The 18,779-nt window shown below is 34.6% G+C and overlaps 1 protein-coding gene across 2 annotated transcripts in view; it reads right to left on the bottom strand.

Annotated features, from left to right (window-relative positions):
- LOC138715009 (trypsin beta-like) overlaps nt 1–18,779 on the bottom strand; it is a 67,453-nt gene that overhangs the window by 10,712 nt on the left and 37,962 nt on the right. Inside the window, exons 6-7 of one of the 2 annotated variants that reach the window (XM_069847385.1) lie at nt 16,950–17,057; nt 4,609–4,761 (exon numbers count right to left, since the gene is read on the bottom strand). In XM_069847385.1, coding sequence (XP_069703486.1) covers nt 4,609–4,761; nt 16,950–17,057 — 261 coding nt within the window. The remainder of the gene's footprint in view (nt 1–4,608; nt 4,762–16,949; nt 17,058–18,779) is intronic. The other variant, XM_069847386.1, reaches the window with a different exon arrangement.

Consider the following 18,779-nt stretch of genomic DNA (forward strand, 5'->3'; position numbering starts at 1 on the left):
ATGCCCAGCCCTGATTTAAGCATTATGATAGGAGTGGTATATAGTCCTCCACAAAATTCTAAATATCATAATAATGAGATTTCTTTAAGTTAAATCAAGAAATGGAATCATTATCAGTAAATGAAGGGAACACTAAGTATTTAATTTTTGGAGATTTTAACGCGCGTGTCGGCGAACTAAACAGCAAATATTATAATCCACTAAACAACATACTAGATCGCATTAATCTAGAAATAAGAAGCATGGATAAACATATGTATAAATAACGAAGGTAGGAAATTAATAAACTTCTGTAATGAAAGTAATTTACATATTCTAAATGGAAATTTCGGTAGCGGTAGATCAGAATATTTCACATAAATTTCCAAAAATGGCTGCAGTGTAATTGACCTAGGTCTATGCTCATACGATCTACTAGAACTAATCGAATGCTTTTTTTTATAGATATCACTAGTTTTAGTCACCATCTAAGTCTTAATATCATCATGTAATTTGAAATTTTAAATGAAGTATGTATTAGCAAAATGAAAAATAATCCATTGGATAAAATGAGTATAAATAATAAAAAACAATAGTATAAATGGGAAAATAATAATGAAAATAAATTCTTTACTAAGTTAAATGACAAAACAAATGAAATATTAAGTATAGGTTTTGAGCTTTTATGTGATAACAATAAGATTCAAAATGCCGTGGAGTTACTATATAAAATCGTTAAAACTTCAGCTATCGACATGATAAGATACGAAACAAAAATATGGTTTCAAAAATAAAAACATGGTATGATGACGAATGTAAAGAGGAAAGAATATTATATTATTTGAAAAATTTAACCGTTGGAAAAAAAAAACATGAAGACAAACAGGACTGTTTAAATAAAAGAAAAATTATAAATATTTGATAATGAACAAAAAACAAAAATTTCCTTGTGAACGAATAAAAAAAATGGATCAATAATAACAACATAAAAGAAGTTTAAAAATATCTAAAAGGCATTAAATTATATGAAAACCCAAACAAAAAAATTGATGAGAATAAATAGAGAGTATTTCTATATTATAGGGGGCATAAATAGTGAATTAAAGCTTATAGGACCAATGAATAACTATAGGAAGGACTTAGATTGTGATTTTAAAATTAACGAACTACAATTAGTAATAAAAAAATAAGAACAAAGGGGCGGATAACGATGAAATACCGACTATTTTCTGGAAAACAAAATGGTGGCAAAAAACAATATCAGCAAATGATATTAAAACTATTTAATAAAATAAAAATTTTAACTATTATCCTGCAAAATGGGCATGTGGAAAAATAATTATAATTTATAAATAAACATATGATGATAATAACCCTGAAAATTATCGTGCTATTTCTATATTATCCGGCCTAAGTAAATTATATATAAGCCTGCTAACACGAAAACTTGCTAATTGATTAGATAAATATAATATTATTAACAATTTACAATTCCGATATAAAAAAGGAACATCAACAACAGATAGCTTAATATTAGTAATGAATTAATAAACAAATACACTAAAAACAAGAGATGGAAATTGTACTGCTGCCTAGTAAACATATCAAAATCTTTTGACTTTATAAATAGGAAAAAAAAACTGTATTTTAAATTAGCCAAGATCAGTCTTAGTAATAGTTTCCTTAATAATATCAATGATATGTATGACAATGCTTGCATAATATTGAATGAGGTAATTGGAGCAGATGACGAATTTGAAATTCTCATGACTAACGGAATAAATCAAGGGTCCGCGCTCAGCGGTTTATTATATATCTGTTACGTAAATGATTTAGCTGAGGACATAGACAGCAACAGCGGCCACTGGCCTACACTTGGGAATATGCAAACCCCAGCACAGCAATTCGTAGACGTATGTCAATAACGGTCACGGGTATGAGGCAATTGTTAAATCCTATCGAAAAATATTGCGTAAACTGGGACCTGAAAATAAATAAAGATAAAACAAATCTTGATTTGTAAAAAAGGATGTAAAAGCTCAATGTCAGAAAATATATTAATCAACTAATTTAATTTAAAAACTACGACTAACTTAAAATAACTCTGAATAAATATAAACTACAAAGGAGAATGTTTAAATCAGATAAATAAGATATCTTATAATGTAAGTAAGGAAACGGTAACAATTAAAGATAATAATATATAAATTATTCAATATGAATGTTAATATGCTAAAAAGAATTTATTTCACGACTGTTGAATCTATAGCCTATTATTATATGGATGTGAGCTATGGGATTTAGAAGAAAAAGCGTTGATAAATTTAAATAAAATAAGAGCCACATATCGTAAAACAGTATTAAATATTAGTTTAAATTCTTTAAATAATGCAGCTAGAATAGAAATGGGAATGGATAATATCATGAGTACAATACTAGCTAGAAACATGAAATATTTAATTAAAAGAATCCGAAGTAACCAAAATATGTTTATGAAACAATATTTATTAAATCAAATTGCAAATAAGGCAATCTTGAAAATTAAAAATAACATTTTCATTATAGGATTAGGATGGTTATAGGATAACTTGGCTAGTAGAAACAGGGCAGGCAAGCCTAAATTTAATTAAATCAAAATGCAAAAACATTACTAGACAAAATGATTTTAGTAGTATCAATGAAATTCTTAATATTTTTAATACATATAAAAAATATGGGGACGGAGTACATACATAGATAATTTATGAAAATGAAAGAAAGATTTGGACTGGCCTGGTTCAGACTAGGGATTTGGAGATTAAGAAATAATTTAGAGGTAATATACCTCAAGGCATGTGCCCATTATGTGGAGAAAGAGAAGATGACATTCATATTGTTCTTGAAATGTTAAATGTTATGTTTTATTTAACGACGCTCGCAACTGCAGAGGTTATATCAGCGTCGCCGGATGTGCCGGAATTTTGTCCCGCAGGAGTTCTTTTACATGCCAGTAAATCTACTGACATGAGCCTGTCGCATTTAAGCACACTTAAATACCATCGACCTGGCCCGGGATCGAACCCGCAACCTTGGGCATAGAAGGCCAGCGCTGTACCAACTTGCCAACCAGGTCGACTTGTTCTTGAATGTCAACATAGGCTACAAAAGATATACGAATGAAATTTGTAACTGGAACGTTCCTACGAATGAATAAAGGAATAGCTATAAGAAAGCTTATGAATAAATAATAATAATAATAATAATAATAATAATAATAATAATAATAATAATAATAATAATAACAACACAAAGTTACAAAAGCAATTAGGTATATATATATATATATATATATATATATATATATATATATATATATATATATATATATATTTGTTTTTGGTTAAAAATAGAATGGAAAGAATAAATGAAATAGCTAGAATTGAATGAAAAAAGTAAGTAGACAAGTAAGTTTATACGCTTATCTTTTGTGTTATAGATGTAGAATTATGCATGGAAGGAAGTATCAAGTGTTGCAGTATGGAGAAATTGGAGGATAGCCAGCATCTCTTAATAACGAACAAATGCACTGAAACTAAAATATCGGAGAAAATGGCTAAAAAAATAAAAGGAAAGAATTATTAAATTAAAGTAAAGTTAGCCTACTGAATTAACAAGTAAATTCACTTCTAGCAGGTATGCGTTTTCTAGACTCACCGACAATAACATTTTTGACTTGGTTAGAAACTATTTAGCGACCTTTTTTATTTCTAAATTTAATAGTTTCTAAGGTACGAAATAAAATTAAGACATGAAGGCTTACCAACGAGAGAGAGCTTATATGAACTGTATAAGTATTTCTGTAGCGAAAGAGGAACGGAAGATACTAGAATAAGGGAAGATTTATGCTAGCTGCACATTGCACATTGAAACGTGAAGTGAACAAATACTAATTGTAACAACATACTAAAAAGTTTAATCTTGCACAAAACTAGACGCAAGTGCAACATAAAACAAAACATATCTTATATTAAATATTTAAATTGTAGGAATTGTATTTAAAAAATGGTATATCTATGTGTAAAATTATAGAGTGTATAATGTAAGATTTTAAATGATTATATGTATGTCCTTTTTCTGTGAACTGTCATATAATAAATATCATATATTTGCATCATATACCTTAATACTACTGTTTCAATTACAGTATTAATGAAATCCTTAAGATAGAAGTTTAACAATATCGGATATTTTGTTATCTTAGACAGACCACTAGGCTGTATGTCCTGGGGTTTAACTCAAGGTCCATGCCAATTCTCGTAGAAGAAACACGCTAAATCGCCATGCATTGGCTAGTTGAAAATGACTGCTCTAGAGTTTAAAAGTCTCATACTTCCGAAATGACTCAGAACAACAATTTTTTAGGAATATTATATGAACAAAGAAAGAGGGTTTGGATCAAAGACATCTTGTCGTCTAGATTCTAAAAAGCTCGACCTGGACGTGTATTTTCTTCAATATATTTAAATATGTTTTATACTCTATACCAGTAATTATCTTCGGTGTAAATTACGGGAGAGTAAAGCTTCACATGTAATTATGTTAACAGTGCATGTCACTGACGTGTTGTAGAGATGATGATTTGGCTATTACCTGACAGGTATCTTTCCTATCATCCAGAGTACACATTTGGCCTTTGTGAAGGTAGTAATCGTATCCCTCGTCTTCGTAAAACTTCGAGCAAGTATCATATTTGAGAATCGGCAGCGAAACCTGCTTCAACACGTCCGATAATTGTCCATCCTCCTATGAACATACCACAGAGAACAATGTTATTATTACGCCACAGCTATTATACTAATAATGTATTGTAACTATAGTAATCAGGATTAGATTAGGTCGTGGAGGATTGAGTTTTAGAGAAACCCAAGGGAACTTAGGCGAGCCACTGTTCTTTTATCTAAAATAGTGACACTTGTATTCAAAGAATACAGTACGTGGCGAAGTAGTAGTTGTGCTATTTCACTTAAGTTGCACCAGTGATAGGAATGTTAGCTACACTCACAAGGAGAGGTTGTCTGATCGATGTCATAGTTTTTTATGGGGATTTGTTTGGTGAAAATATATAAAAAATAAAAAGGCCCCATGGGCCCTAGTTTACCCGAAAAAAATAAAGTATGAAATACTATCAAGCAGTGGCGGCTTGTGGATATTGAATTAAGGGGGGCTGCATACAAAAATAAACCAAGCAACTTTATTTAAAGATTAGTTCCATGCGCCTTATCTTGTAAGTTATGTTTACAAATGAGACAGGCTCATGTTAGTAGATTTACTGGCATTTAAAAGAATCCTGCGGAAAAATTCCGGCACACCGGCGACGCTGATATAACCCTTGCTGTTGCGAGTGTCGTTAAATAAACCATAATTTAATTTTTTATATGCAGATTTGAACCTTAAAAACATCTAACTGGCGATGTTGTGGTTGGTTCTATAATATATCTACATGATACATCAATAAATGAAAAAAATAATAATTGAATTCAGGATATTCAAGAGTACGCACCAGGGCGCTTGCCTCATTTATTGTGATGTTGTTAGATGTTTCAGATTCCATTATGGTTTGAAAACATTCTAGCAATGGCTCCTTCTTCCCATGAACAACATTTACTGTTCTTATTTTAAAACTCCATCTTGTTGTCTCAGCTGATGGACTTATCTTTGAAACACATTAATCTAATACAGACTGTGTGGAGATCGAGAGAAGAAAGCAGGGATACTGGATAAATTAGCAAAAAATATGCGAGCCTTTGTATTTTGTTTAGCGGCTCTTCCCATTATGAGATTCAACTGATGGCACTTGATTTCACATTTCTCCTGAATTGTTGAGGTACTGAACTGAATAGACTGTAAATATTGTACAGAATTAAACACTGTTGCACTTGTTATACTCACAACATTAAAGAAAATGTATTTAAAACTGCGCGCTACTGACAAACTGCTGCAAATTTTGCAGCGCCTGGAAACTCTGGATTCAATGGCAAGGGGAAGCGGGGAGGAGGGGTAAAACTAACGCGCAAAGCATCCGAGACGAGACTGGCAGCTCCAGGGGAGGAAATGGCTTCTCCGTATAGTCCTTGTCTCTGGTTTCGCTTTGGCAGCACCAGGGGAGGAAGTGACTTTAACTAACGATTGCGTGCATGTCATTGAGAGCGAAATTTAAAAAAGAAATTCGAGCCGCTAAATAGAGACTGTATAATAAATGTTTTTCACAACATAAAACGAGACAAGAGCCACAAATGTCTGGGGGTGCTGCAGCTCCGCAGCCCCTCTTCGAAAGCCGCCCCTGCTATCAAGTGTTCTTGAGTCGCTGTTGCATGCAAATTCATCTCCGCTCATACGGCTCAGCCTGATGTCTTGGATCTCTGTAACCGAGTTATATTATATTATTGTTTGTTTTATATTATTAAGCCTAGCTAGTCGACCTGGTTGGCGAGTTGGTATAGGGCTGGCCTTCTATACCCAAGGTTGCGGGTTCGATCCCGGGCCAGGTCGATGGCATTTAAGTGTGCTTAAATTCGACAGGCTCATGTCAGTAGATTTACTGGCATGTAAAAGAACTCCTGCGGGACAAAATTCCGGCACATCCGGCGACGCTGATATAACCTCTGCAGTTGCGAGCGTCGTTAAATAAATCACAACATTTAACATTAAGCCTAGCTATTATTTTTTACATTATGATAACTATTGTTTGTTGATTTTATTGTACTTGTTCAATAATGTCGAGTGACGAGGACACAAATATATCGCATGACGTTCCGATAAATCCGGAAACTGTCAATAAAGCTCTTTTCACGGGAGCGATGCGACATTTTCAATAATTATAAAGACATTACGTATTACTCCTTTTTAAAATTACCATGATCATTATAATCGTTTTTAAAACTATGACAATTTGGTATCAATTTTCATTCATAGTAGAAATGCAGTCATTAAAATAATAACAAAATTAACTACATTTGAAAGATTACTAATTTGTTACAAGTTTTTTTTATTTATTTTAACTACCAGATCGGCTTCTGGAGTGGAACTGAATGAAGGCCTCTCCAGAGCAGAAGTAAATTTTCTATAGGTGACGAAGCTGTAAATGCATTCATGGAAGCTCCAAAAAGTTTCAAGTTCGAAGATACAGAAGAATTGTATTATCTTCGATGAAGCTGTTCCCGAAAAGGATGCAGAAATACTCGTGCTACCTCAACAGAAGAGAGTAATAGCCTATGTCTGACTTTCAACCAAATCCAGGTAAACTCTCGCGATACGAGCGGATACCACGGGCACAAAAGTAAAAGTGGTAAATTTGACTCACGACTTTGGAGTTTGCATAGGTACATTGCAGCATCCGGGTTCCCGTCTGTTAAAACACAACAGGCCTCTTGCATTGTGGCGGAGAGACATTGAAACGGGCAGTAGGCCTACGCGGTGCTATAAAATTGTGATGTTAGACAAGTGGATGTATGACAGATTTATGGAGGCCAAGGGAAGGAATGAACAAGTGACAACCAAGAGACTGCAGGAGTGGGCTTTCAATATCGGGGTTCTTCGTTCGACTTCACAGCAAGTTACAGTTGTTTCGTTGCTTTTAAGAGACGACATAAAATAGGTCAGAGAAATGTAACGAATCTGGTCTCTACGCGAGAAACTTATTCGGCAGAGGAAATACTGCAATCAGCAGAGCGTTTCCAAAAGCAGGGATCCACAATTCGACCCTGATTACGTCATTAATACCGATCAGACTGGATGCACGTTAAAAGAACTTTAACTACTAGAAGAGAAAAACAAGTTGAACTTACTGTTGTTAATGAAGACAACATGCCAACATGTACTCAAAATATTATGCCTCCTAAATGTACACCATTATGCCAGCCGTGTGACGTGTATTTTTACAGGCAGATTAAACAGTTTATATCATGCACATATCTATTAGAAAGGAGTCGAAATATCTCTTCTCGGTAGTATGCATTCCTTTTTACATAATCAGCTGTCAGCACCAATTTTTAAAGACATGCTGCTGCATGCATGGTACGCAAGTAAATTAGTACCCTAGCCGAAAGAAATGTTTTCACGAACGTCAAAGACGTTAAGAGAAGCAAGTGTGCATATGGAATGAGCTGTGCTTGATGCAGGAAGTGTATCTGTTTCCCTTCCTCTATTAACACAGTTCTGTGTGAATGCACCATTACAAATGACCAGGAGTAGGTGGGTCCTTATTTTATTAACTGGTATAGCATGTTTCTCTGTTTCTTAAAATTCTTTGATTGGAATCCTGGAAAGAACAATGTAAAACATTACGTCTACTTCTGACTCATGCTCTTGTGGCAGCTATGCTTCGGAACAGATACGGCATGATTTTCACGAATTGTTCTGCAGTGTGACAGTAGCTACGTGGGAGTACCGTGCTCCAACCACGAGAAAGTCTTTCCGGAATGAAACGCAGGGGGGGGGGGTGATGCTGTGAACGAATGTTGATATCATAATGCTACGTTAACACGGCGACAGTTTAGAGAAGAGAGCTAGAGATTATAGCAGAGTTATCACCGTGTAAACGGTTGTGAGAGCAGGTATCTCGTTGACACTAATATCTAAATAGAGAGTCTAAATAGAGCGGCCTTGAAAACTGCTCTCGCCGTGTAAACACCCTGAACAGAGAACTCGCGTATACTGTCAGCTCTCATTATAGCTACTCTAAATTAGTCAGCTAAGTTGATCTTTTTCATTAACTCTCGCGACTTTTGCGTACGAGATTATACAAGCTTGCGCATAACTCTTGAAATACAGGTCTAAAGTAATAATCATGCTACGTTTGCACGGCGACAGTTCAGAGCGAAGTTCTGAAGAATCATGAGAGCTCTCTAACGGAGTGTTTACACGGTGACAGAATATAGCTTCTCTAAACCCATTAGCGAGCTCTCATGAGATTTATATAATTCTAAACTCTAAGTTACTCTCCGGACCGTTTACATGGTGCAGACAGTTTAGAGTGAGAGAAAGTGTTGAGAGAGAGCATTTAGAGAAGAATAGGCTGGTCAGTGCGTTTTCATGACATCATCACCCATCTAACTTCTGAGCAGTGTGTCAGCAATTGTGTAACCTGACCGCGCATAGCACTTGCGTCACTAATATTGTTGGGTTAGTCATTATTTATTTATTCGTATAGAATACTATAATTGCACGAAGGGCGGAGTTGATAGTCTTGATCAAAAATGTGCAAATTATAGCTCAAGTCGGCACACATGTAATTTACATTCTATGAATCAGAGATGCATGAAAATAGTACCAATGGTAAGAGAAGCTCAAAAAGTTTAGTTGTGTTAACATTGTTTCCCTACTTGATAACACGCCTCATAATAGTGCATATAAACAAATTTGTTCATTGTTGAGGCGAAATGGCTGCTATAGACGACAGAAGAGCTTAATTTTCATGTGAACCAGTCGGTTATTAATGTACAAAAGCATTACCGAACAAAGTTTGGTGCAGATTCACCCAGTGGATCTAAAATCCGTAAAGAGTACACAGATTTAAAGGCACGATTCTTCGCAAGCGGTTGCGACTCCATCCATACCTACTACAGTTGCTGCAAGCCCTAATACCAGAGGACAAAGTGCTACGAAGAAATTTTTGCACAAGTATGCAGACTTTAATTGAAAACGATGATGAATTTATTCGTTCCGTGGTGTTTTATGACGACGTCACATTTCAACTTTCTGGTAAGGTGAACAGACATAACCTCAGAATCTGAAGATCGGAAAATCCGCGTACCTGCGTGGAACTTGACTATAGGCTTGATGAGTGCCGTGTTACTAAGGGGGGGGGGACATTGAACATCTTTAAGTCAAGAAACGAAACGTTTGGAGTTTCTCTTTCCATTGGTACTATTTTCATGCACCTCAGATTCATAGCACGTAAATTACATGTGTTCGAAACCGGAAAGGTCTTTTGTAGGAACTCTGTGTGAAGAAAATTTTCAGGCTTCCTGATGAAAGAAAGACAACGGATGCAGCTGAAGAAGTGGTTCTTGAGAAGAAGAAAAAGAAGAAGAAGAAGAAGATGTGCTTTGTGCCCCCCAAAATTAAAGAGGAAAAAAAATATTCTTGCTACAAGGGCCAAAGTCCAATTTACCTCCAATGTTAAAAAAAAGTGTCCAGAATTTGCGATGAAAATGACTGATTGCGTTTAAGCTCCTCAAAAGAGACCGAGTGTTCAAAGAAAAAAAGAAACAATAATTTTTCACATAACATTGTTCATCTTCTTTCTTATATTGTGTTTATAATGGTTTTACTAATAGTGTGTAATAGTTGTGCCTATTTCGTTTTGTTAAATTATAGCTATATTCTTGTTAACAGATACCGGTACAGACCCCACTGTACCAGTTATGTGATTTGTTTGTAATGTACTAGGTGAGCATTATTGTTATTAATATGATGCATTATCAATAGTACAGGGACATCATTTTATTTTTACTTCAATTTTTATTGTACCTGCGTTTCTGAATGTACTTGACTCCCATCCCTTTCACTAATGTCCTTGCTAACGTCAGTCACACAAACTTACTGCCGCTGTTGCTAGCAGTGAAGTAAACAGTACAAAGTACAGTGTGTTTCAGAAATATGTTGCGTTTTCTATAGAAGAAAGAGCTTATGTTATTGAAGTTTATTTTCACATAGTTATGGTGTATAGCACAACTGAATTTATCTGTGTGGAGTTTGCACAAGTGAAGATTAGAGTTACCGAAAGTACGGTACCCTATAATATGGTATGGTACTTAACAGCATTATTTAAACAAGAGTTTTGTTTTACTATTTGTAGGTATGGAGGACGATGATGGAAACTGGAATTACAATGTAACCGAATGTGAACAACAGTTTTTCTTTTCTTTTTTTTTTTTCACAATTTCCTGATTTTATCATTACGGAATATTTTCGTAGAAATGTCATTAATCTGGTAGATAAATTTAGAGCAACAGAGTGCACAGAAAGGAAGAAAAGTGTAAGAGGGGCAACAAAGGTGATAGAAGATGCTGTAGAATATGCTAGAGAAAGGATGCAGCGAGGTCGTAATAAGTCGGTCAAGAAGTTAACTGTAGAAATTGGGGTTTCTTACGGAAGTGCTCACAAAATTCTCAGGAATAAATTAGGTTAGTAATATGCTGAATAAAGTAGAAATTACATAATGTATATAATCGCCTGAAGACTTGAGTTTGTGAAAAAAGTTGTTACTATTCTACTGTTTTTTGATAAAATACTGTAATATAATGACCAAACTGAAAATCGTAATACTATATTTCCCTGTAACATAAATGGATACACTACTTTTCTCTCCTCCTATAGCTAGTAAAATGGTTTGTTTACATATTGCGCTAGCAACTCCAAACTCCTGTAATGGAAGGGGGGTAACAGTGTTTCCGAGTATAGCCAAGTTAATGTTCAAAATGTTAGTAAAAATAAAGTGATGTCCCTGTATTAAAGGAATATAGAAAATATTCCACATCAAGTGAATGGTGAAAAATTGCACAGTAATAATAATAATAATAATAATAATAATAATAATAATAATAATAATAACAACATAATAGTGAAAATAATAATAATAATAATAATAATAATAATAATAATAATAAAACAGTGATGATGATAATAATAATATCACTATTGTTTTATTATTATTATTATTATTATTATTATTATTATTATTATTATTATTATTATTATTATTATTATTATTATTATTATTATTATTATTGCAGTTCGCACTTACTGGAGGTTATGGAGCTTTCGCTGTACCTCCTCCAGCAAATAAATAAGCAAGAATAAAACCCACAAAATAATTAACAACTAAAACAATAGACCTTGCTAAAATTACGGCCAAATTACAATAAATTAACAAAACTAAAAGCCAAATTCAAACGCCTCAACAGTCTCGGCTAATTTTGACAATACCTGATTTCTCAAGGTCCTTATTCTTGTAATTCTTGTTAAACACATTCCGCAAACAACTTTCCAATTCATATGCTTCAATCAATCTTTGTGTCTTCGACACTCCATTGTTTATGGCCGTCATTTATACTGCTTCTGTCAATAGAGTTCATGAAAAAGTTCAACTGAATGGAATAATTTAGAGTAGCTATAATGAGAGTTGAGAGCATATGCGAGTTCTTTGTCCAGGGTGTTTACAACTGCAGTGTGCAAGACAAATATAACCTGAATATTCTTTACAGACAGGAATGATGGATAGCACCTACAGGAAAGTTTTAAACAGACATTACAAAATCATTTGTCATATATTAAATTTCTGGGCGAAGTGAAACTGAAATTATAAAATCCTAGCTAAAAGAAAGGATCATATTATAGTCCATAGCAATAGATATAGACAACCATGCAAGTTGAATTGCATTAGTCTTCAGTAAGAATGTTTATCAATGGCTGCGCATTAGGCCCGAATTTGGATTTTATTTTCTCTATTTATCCTTTCTCAACATTTGTTATCATTTTTATAATCATCACTTTTATTTCAAATGAAATAATTTACTGATTTTCAAAAATGTGTCTGATGATCAGGAAGTCCTTAGCATGTCTGAGAAATCAGGATAATGCACGGTCTTTAATGAATTAAGGAATCTTCTGGCTGGTAGCGGTAGTTAATCATATGTTGAGAACCCAGGAAAGTTGGCAGTTATAAATGTGAATTTTTATTGAGAAAAATCCTACATACTTTTGTGAAACCGACTTTAAAACTCTCGATAGACGTAAGAAATAGAATGTGAGCTCACATTTAAATGTTAATACGGGAACTAGAGTTTATGATGTCGTGCACCAGATTTTTATATGAGGAGAAAAAATTAAGTTTGAAAGGAATGAAACAAAGCCCTTAATAAAGAAATAAAAGTGACAGTAATCACCAGTCTTAAGGAAATTCGTACCAAAACATTGTTTTCAGATTCGTGTTATACCTGTTACACATAATTATTATTTGAAGATTAGTTTCAAATTTTAAATGTCGCTGCTACAGCAATGGAAATACAATACATGAAGTGACAAAAGCGCGCGCCCGTGCCAATTTATTAACGGCGAGTTCTTATTCCGAAGAAATGTGACTGTGTATGTCGCAACGTTAGGAGTATGTCAGAGCGAGGCAACGTTCAACTGCTGAGTGAAAGAACGTTACTTATACCAGTGTGCAGACTGCAGAAAATGCAATGCAGATTACGGATAACCGTCCTGCGCCTGCGTGATAAAAATGTGACACTGTCCGTCACATCAGTTGACCTATGTGAACAGGCAACTGCTGAGTGGAAGAACGTCACTTATACCGTGTGTGAGGGATGTGATTTAGGTTCCGCATTTGGCGACGCGTGTCCTTACATTCAGTTTTTCTGTGTTTTTATAACTCCGCTGCATAACATATTTAGTTAATACTAATAGTAATACTTTCAAAGAATATTTGTGAGTTCTGTGCTTTATTTATACTGTAGTGCATTTTAAGTTAACCTACAACATTCTGTATAACTGTAGGCTCTGAATGTGTAATTTTGCCACAACTTTCAAGCAATAGAATAGCCTAGCCTATGTGGTTTAAGAATCGCATCTGCAGGTAATTGCCGAACCGGGAACTTCTGTGTTGTTAATGATGATAAAACTGGCAATAAATGTGTAGTGATGAGTAAACTTTTTTTGCGTCTTTGTTTATTGTGAAAATTCTGTGTGGAATGATACAACTTATAGTGATTTAAATAATATTTACAAATCCAGGAAGCGACACAAAGACTTTGCAAGTCACAAAAAGTGTGTAAAAACAACTGCAATTCTTTGGTAAAACCGTAAGTATTGAAATTGCTTTATGTGATCAGTATAGGCTTACTATTGAAAAGCATAGGGAACTTGTTCGATAGAACAGAACTATTCTTGGCCATTCTACTCGTATAACGGTCTTGGAAAACTAGGTGTTGGATTAGAGGGCATGAGAGAGTAAATCCTCAAAGAATAAAGGCAATTTTTTTAATGAGATTGCAAGGCACGTCAGTTTACTGAAAAAAAAAAAATACTTGGAAATCTGCACTATGTTTCATTTCATTTCACTTTCAAATCAGAAATTTCAGAGTGACTTCATATTTTCAATGGCGAAGTCATGGGTAGCCTAATAAAATTGAGAAAGAGGATTGTAAAGATCCGTTCGTAGCTTTAATTCTGGATGAGAGCTCTGACATAGCATGAAATCACTGTTATCTTCAATTCTGCGATATATAACAGAAGATGCCGACATTGAAGGAGTTTAAAAAGGAACAGATGTCAGCATGGATAGTCTGCAAATGCTCTCCTTGAACATTCTCTCGAAGTCATTAACGATTTTGATTGCAATGATAAACTTATTGCTCAACCTACTATGGAGCGGATGTGATGGCGGGAGAACATAATGATTTACATGCAAAATTTCGCAGCCACTGTAAGTCGGCGATTCTTGTGTACGCTATGCGTACAAATTTATTAAACCCAGTCTTAACTCAGTCTGCCAAGTTTATGAAACAAGTAAAAGTGATTTTCACTAATCTTGCTGGATTTTCGAGTTCTTTCTCTAAACTGTCAAAGTTGAAATGCTTATTTGAACCAATAATGGATCATGAAGATTGTTAATGGGACCACGAAACTGTCGTTTGTGCACGAGGGCTGTTAAGTTTACTGAAGGATTTTGATTTTATTTTCTACTAATATTATTGACTGCAATGTCTCCATACTCTGATATTCTGTTTCAAAAGTAAGAGATGTTGCTTTATGTAAAACAAAAATTCATAATTTCGGGGAGTAAAGGAAGGATTGAGAAATTACTTTGGGGAATTTTGGGAACGCATGGATGATTTTGCTGCTGACAGTTATCCTCAGTCTGAAGGATCATGGCTGGTTGCAATTATTTGAGACGATAAAAAATTGTATATAGGCGGTTGTTCAATGAAATCCTGCAGGTTATCAGAATTGATAATATTCAAAAGTTTGCTGAAAATTCCAAATTGAAGTTTTTGAGTGTGCTTGATCATACACAATTTATCACTTTTGGAAATTCGCTCCCTGAAAAAATATTGTTCAATCTAAAAGAAAACAATGAAGCTTATTTTGATTTACTGTATTATCAACAGTGTAGTTGGTCTCGTTCTATGCACTTTCGTCTTTCGTGTTTTATGTAAACACTGCCAGGATTCGGTCCCGTAAATAGCCTTATAACTTATGCTACAAGGAAATTATAAGGAAAATTTCTCAAACATTCATCAATAAGCGGCTATTTCCAGGAACGCAACTCTCGCATATAACGAAAACAGAGTACTGTATTTTAACCATTTAAAAAATCGCATCCCTATGTCAAAATGTCACGCAACGTACTGGAATAGTTTTTTCTACGCATAGGAGTACTTCTTTCGATAAATGAAAATGTAGGTTACATAATGATGTATTATAAAAAGTCTAGATATATCGCTATGAATTTAATTTTCTACTCTATACATATGTGAAAATTATTTTAGATTGAAAATTACGAAGATTCTAATTGAAAATTAGTATCTTTCTATATAATTTGCGTTTTGTGTTCCTCCGTCTACGACATTGGGAAAAAGACAAGTTTGGTTACCACCCGACTGTACATGTTTCTTGTGCTGCTTAGTTAACGTTTAGAGTTCTGTTACTACTCTTCATTCGGTAGAGAAATATTTTTAAATTACGGCTTATTTAACGACGCTCGCAATTGCAGAGGTTATATCAGCGTCGTCGGTGTGCCGGAATTTTTGTCCCGCAGTTCTTCTTTTACATGCCAATAAATCTACTGACATGAGCCTGTTGCATTTAAACACACTTAAATGCCATCGAACCCGGCCGGGATCGAAACCGCAACCTCGAGCATAGAAGGCCAACTACGCTACCGTGGACGACTCGGTAGAGATATAATCAAATTTCACACAATGTAATAGTTTCGGTACCAACTTCCTAGCTCTAGTAATCACTAGTTATGAAAAGTTGCTGATAAGATTTCATAGATTGTGTAAAAATGTTTAAGACGAATAAAATGTATTTGACATGCACCCAAATAATGACGGAAGGAGGGTGGAAGAATACGAGGATGAAGCACATACGTCAAGGATGTCTAAAAATGGAATCGTAGGAGTATTATGTGTCGAATTACATAAAATAAATAAAAGTAATTTTAAAAGACAAAGAAAAGAATAAATAGCCAAATTATTTGATTTTAAGATCATGTGTATTTTAAAATTATTTTTAATATTTAACTGTATTACTGTTATTAGCAAATACAAGCTGAAAGTTTCAACACAAAAAACTAAAGCTTTCGGTTTCATAGAAACAGGAAATCTTCGGACAGCAGTGGTAAAAATAATGAAAGTATAGACCAAGTGAGTTCTTTTAATTACCGTACCTAGGCTGCAATCAGAATTACTTGCACCTATGTAGAAAACAAGTTACAAAATCTTAAAAAGCTTACAGGGACGACGAAAAGAACTACAACACGAAAGATCAGACCACACAAATGTTTAAATTTTTATAAAGCAATTATCATTCCAACATTACCGTATGCATCTGAATCTTGAACATTCGCAACACAAATCTATCAAAAAAGATGGCATGAGAATGTGTGCCGAATGCCAGATCAGCTTATTCCATACAGAATGGATAACTTCAATCCAGCTGAAAGGAAACATTTTGCAAGATCATGGGAGGTGGTATTACCTTTTTCACATGATAGATACATGGCCGAACCTCCGTTTAAAACAACATAGATCACAATGGCAGTGTCGACACATACTTTATATGGAATAAGCGTGATTTGAACAAATGACTATGCCTTACACGCTTTGTTAAAGCTGCATTCGTTGGGCATAATATTATTTAACGTAAGTGTTAAAATTCAGTATCGAATAGTATTGTAGTTTATTTTTGTTTAGTGCACTGACCTCAACCCTGCCCCATCCAGTAGCGACTCCTACGGTCCCGCCCGCCACTGACGAGCTCTCCATTGGAATCGCTTGCACGCTTTTGCTGTACTCGAAGGGCGGTTCCACCTAAAGATAAAAATACACATCTCATCATTTGTATTTTATTGTGGGGGAAGGTAGGGACGACAGACCTTGAGAGCCATAGCCATATCGTTCCTTAAGAGAGTAATGTAGGAGGTGGGAGAATATTTCAAGAAATGGCTGCACCACGAATGTTGTAGGCCTACATATAAAAGACATATCCTTGACACCAGCAGATTTACGGACCAATTGAAATCAGAACAGCTGACTGTTATTATTTTTTGTTGAAGTATGAGCTTTTAGCTTTATATCAGTGAAAGAATTTCTTAGATAACTGCAATATATCCCAAGATATGCCCATAAATGTATGTTGATGCCATCCGCCCTGTACCTTTAAATTGTGACTTGCCACACCTACCAAACGTCTCACTGAAAATGTTGAGTTAATTTTGCTGTATTTGAATTTAGCGCTGTAAATCTTTTTCTTTGGCGCTGTATGCTGAATTTCTCATACATTCTGAGGAACAGGAAGTTATGTACGACACTGTTTTCTTCTTGGCTTGGTTATCTCCGCGGCCGACTTGATGTGCTCGCTTCGCTTCTCCTTTACCGGCTTTGAGAATTCATTTTGATCCCCGTGTTAAAGCTGTAATCGAGAAAATATGAAATTCCCGCCAGATGGCACTGACTCCCATGGTCGTTTGTAGTTTACATTTCAGGGAAGAAGATTATTCTAATAATAGGAAATTTAGACTATTAAAACCAAATGTTGTGCCAACAATATTCCCTCATTATCCTAGGTATAAGTGACATATCAGAAGACCATGACGAACAGTTACTGAAACTGATCTCCCTCCACCCAAGAAACGCAAATCTTTTAGTAATATTGGTTTTTCACTATTTGAACAAGATGTTCCGAGTGGCTCAGCATCAGTTAATGACATTCCCTTCTTGCCAGTTGAAAATGACCATAGTGCGACGCAAACAGACGTTGTCAACTTTGTGGAGCTAAAAAGAAATAATTAACAGATTGCATGTGAAAATTACACAACTTAATCAGGTGTTACAAGAGAAGCAAGATGAGATAACGAAAACAACCGAAAAACTCAAACTAATTGAAAGAGATCCGTCACATAAAGAACAAGAAAATGTATGGAAAGAGGCCGATGAAGGCAGTATTCATGCAAAATTGATTCTAGATCAGCTGCTTAATCATCGAAAGAGAATACCAAACGAAAATATATTAGAAAATTTGTGTTCAGAAATTGAGCAGTTACTGTATAGATGCCCTTTCTTGCAATGCCAATTTGTGATGAAGACTGCCAAAACGGACTTGCTAATATCATTACTGTGAAATTTGTTAGGCCGCTTCTAGATAACATTGCAGCAGTTTTAACTGAAAAGTTTGTTCCTTCGAAGAATGCGGCTTATAATCCACTGAGTCGCAAAATCTTGAAACTATGATTCTTGAATCTGCAATATCAAGTGGAATGTATCAGGTGCAGTGAGTGAAATTATAAAACTCAGTAAAAATTATGATAAATAATTACCCAAGTGATTACTTTGAAACATCGCAGTTTAGCCTAGGGGTGCTACTCAGCGAATGAACTACAAAATTACGCCTCTGTCATCATGTTACTTAAACTGAACAGATTACTATGTGTTACCTTCTGCTTTTGAACTCACGCTTTTACCATAATTAACAGAACTAAACATAATAATACTTTTTATTTTCTTATTTATTATTTGTAAATGTTATTACTCTTC

Source organism: Periplaneta americana, chromosome 15 (genome assembly GCF_040183065.1).
Source record: "Periplaneta americana isolate PAMFEO1 chromosome 15, P.americana_PAMFEO1_priV1, whole genome shotgun sequence".
In the NCBI taxonomy this organism is placed as follows: domain Eukaryota; kingdom Metazoa; phylum Arthropoda; class Insecta; order Blattodea; family Blattidae; genus Periplaneta; species Periplaneta americana.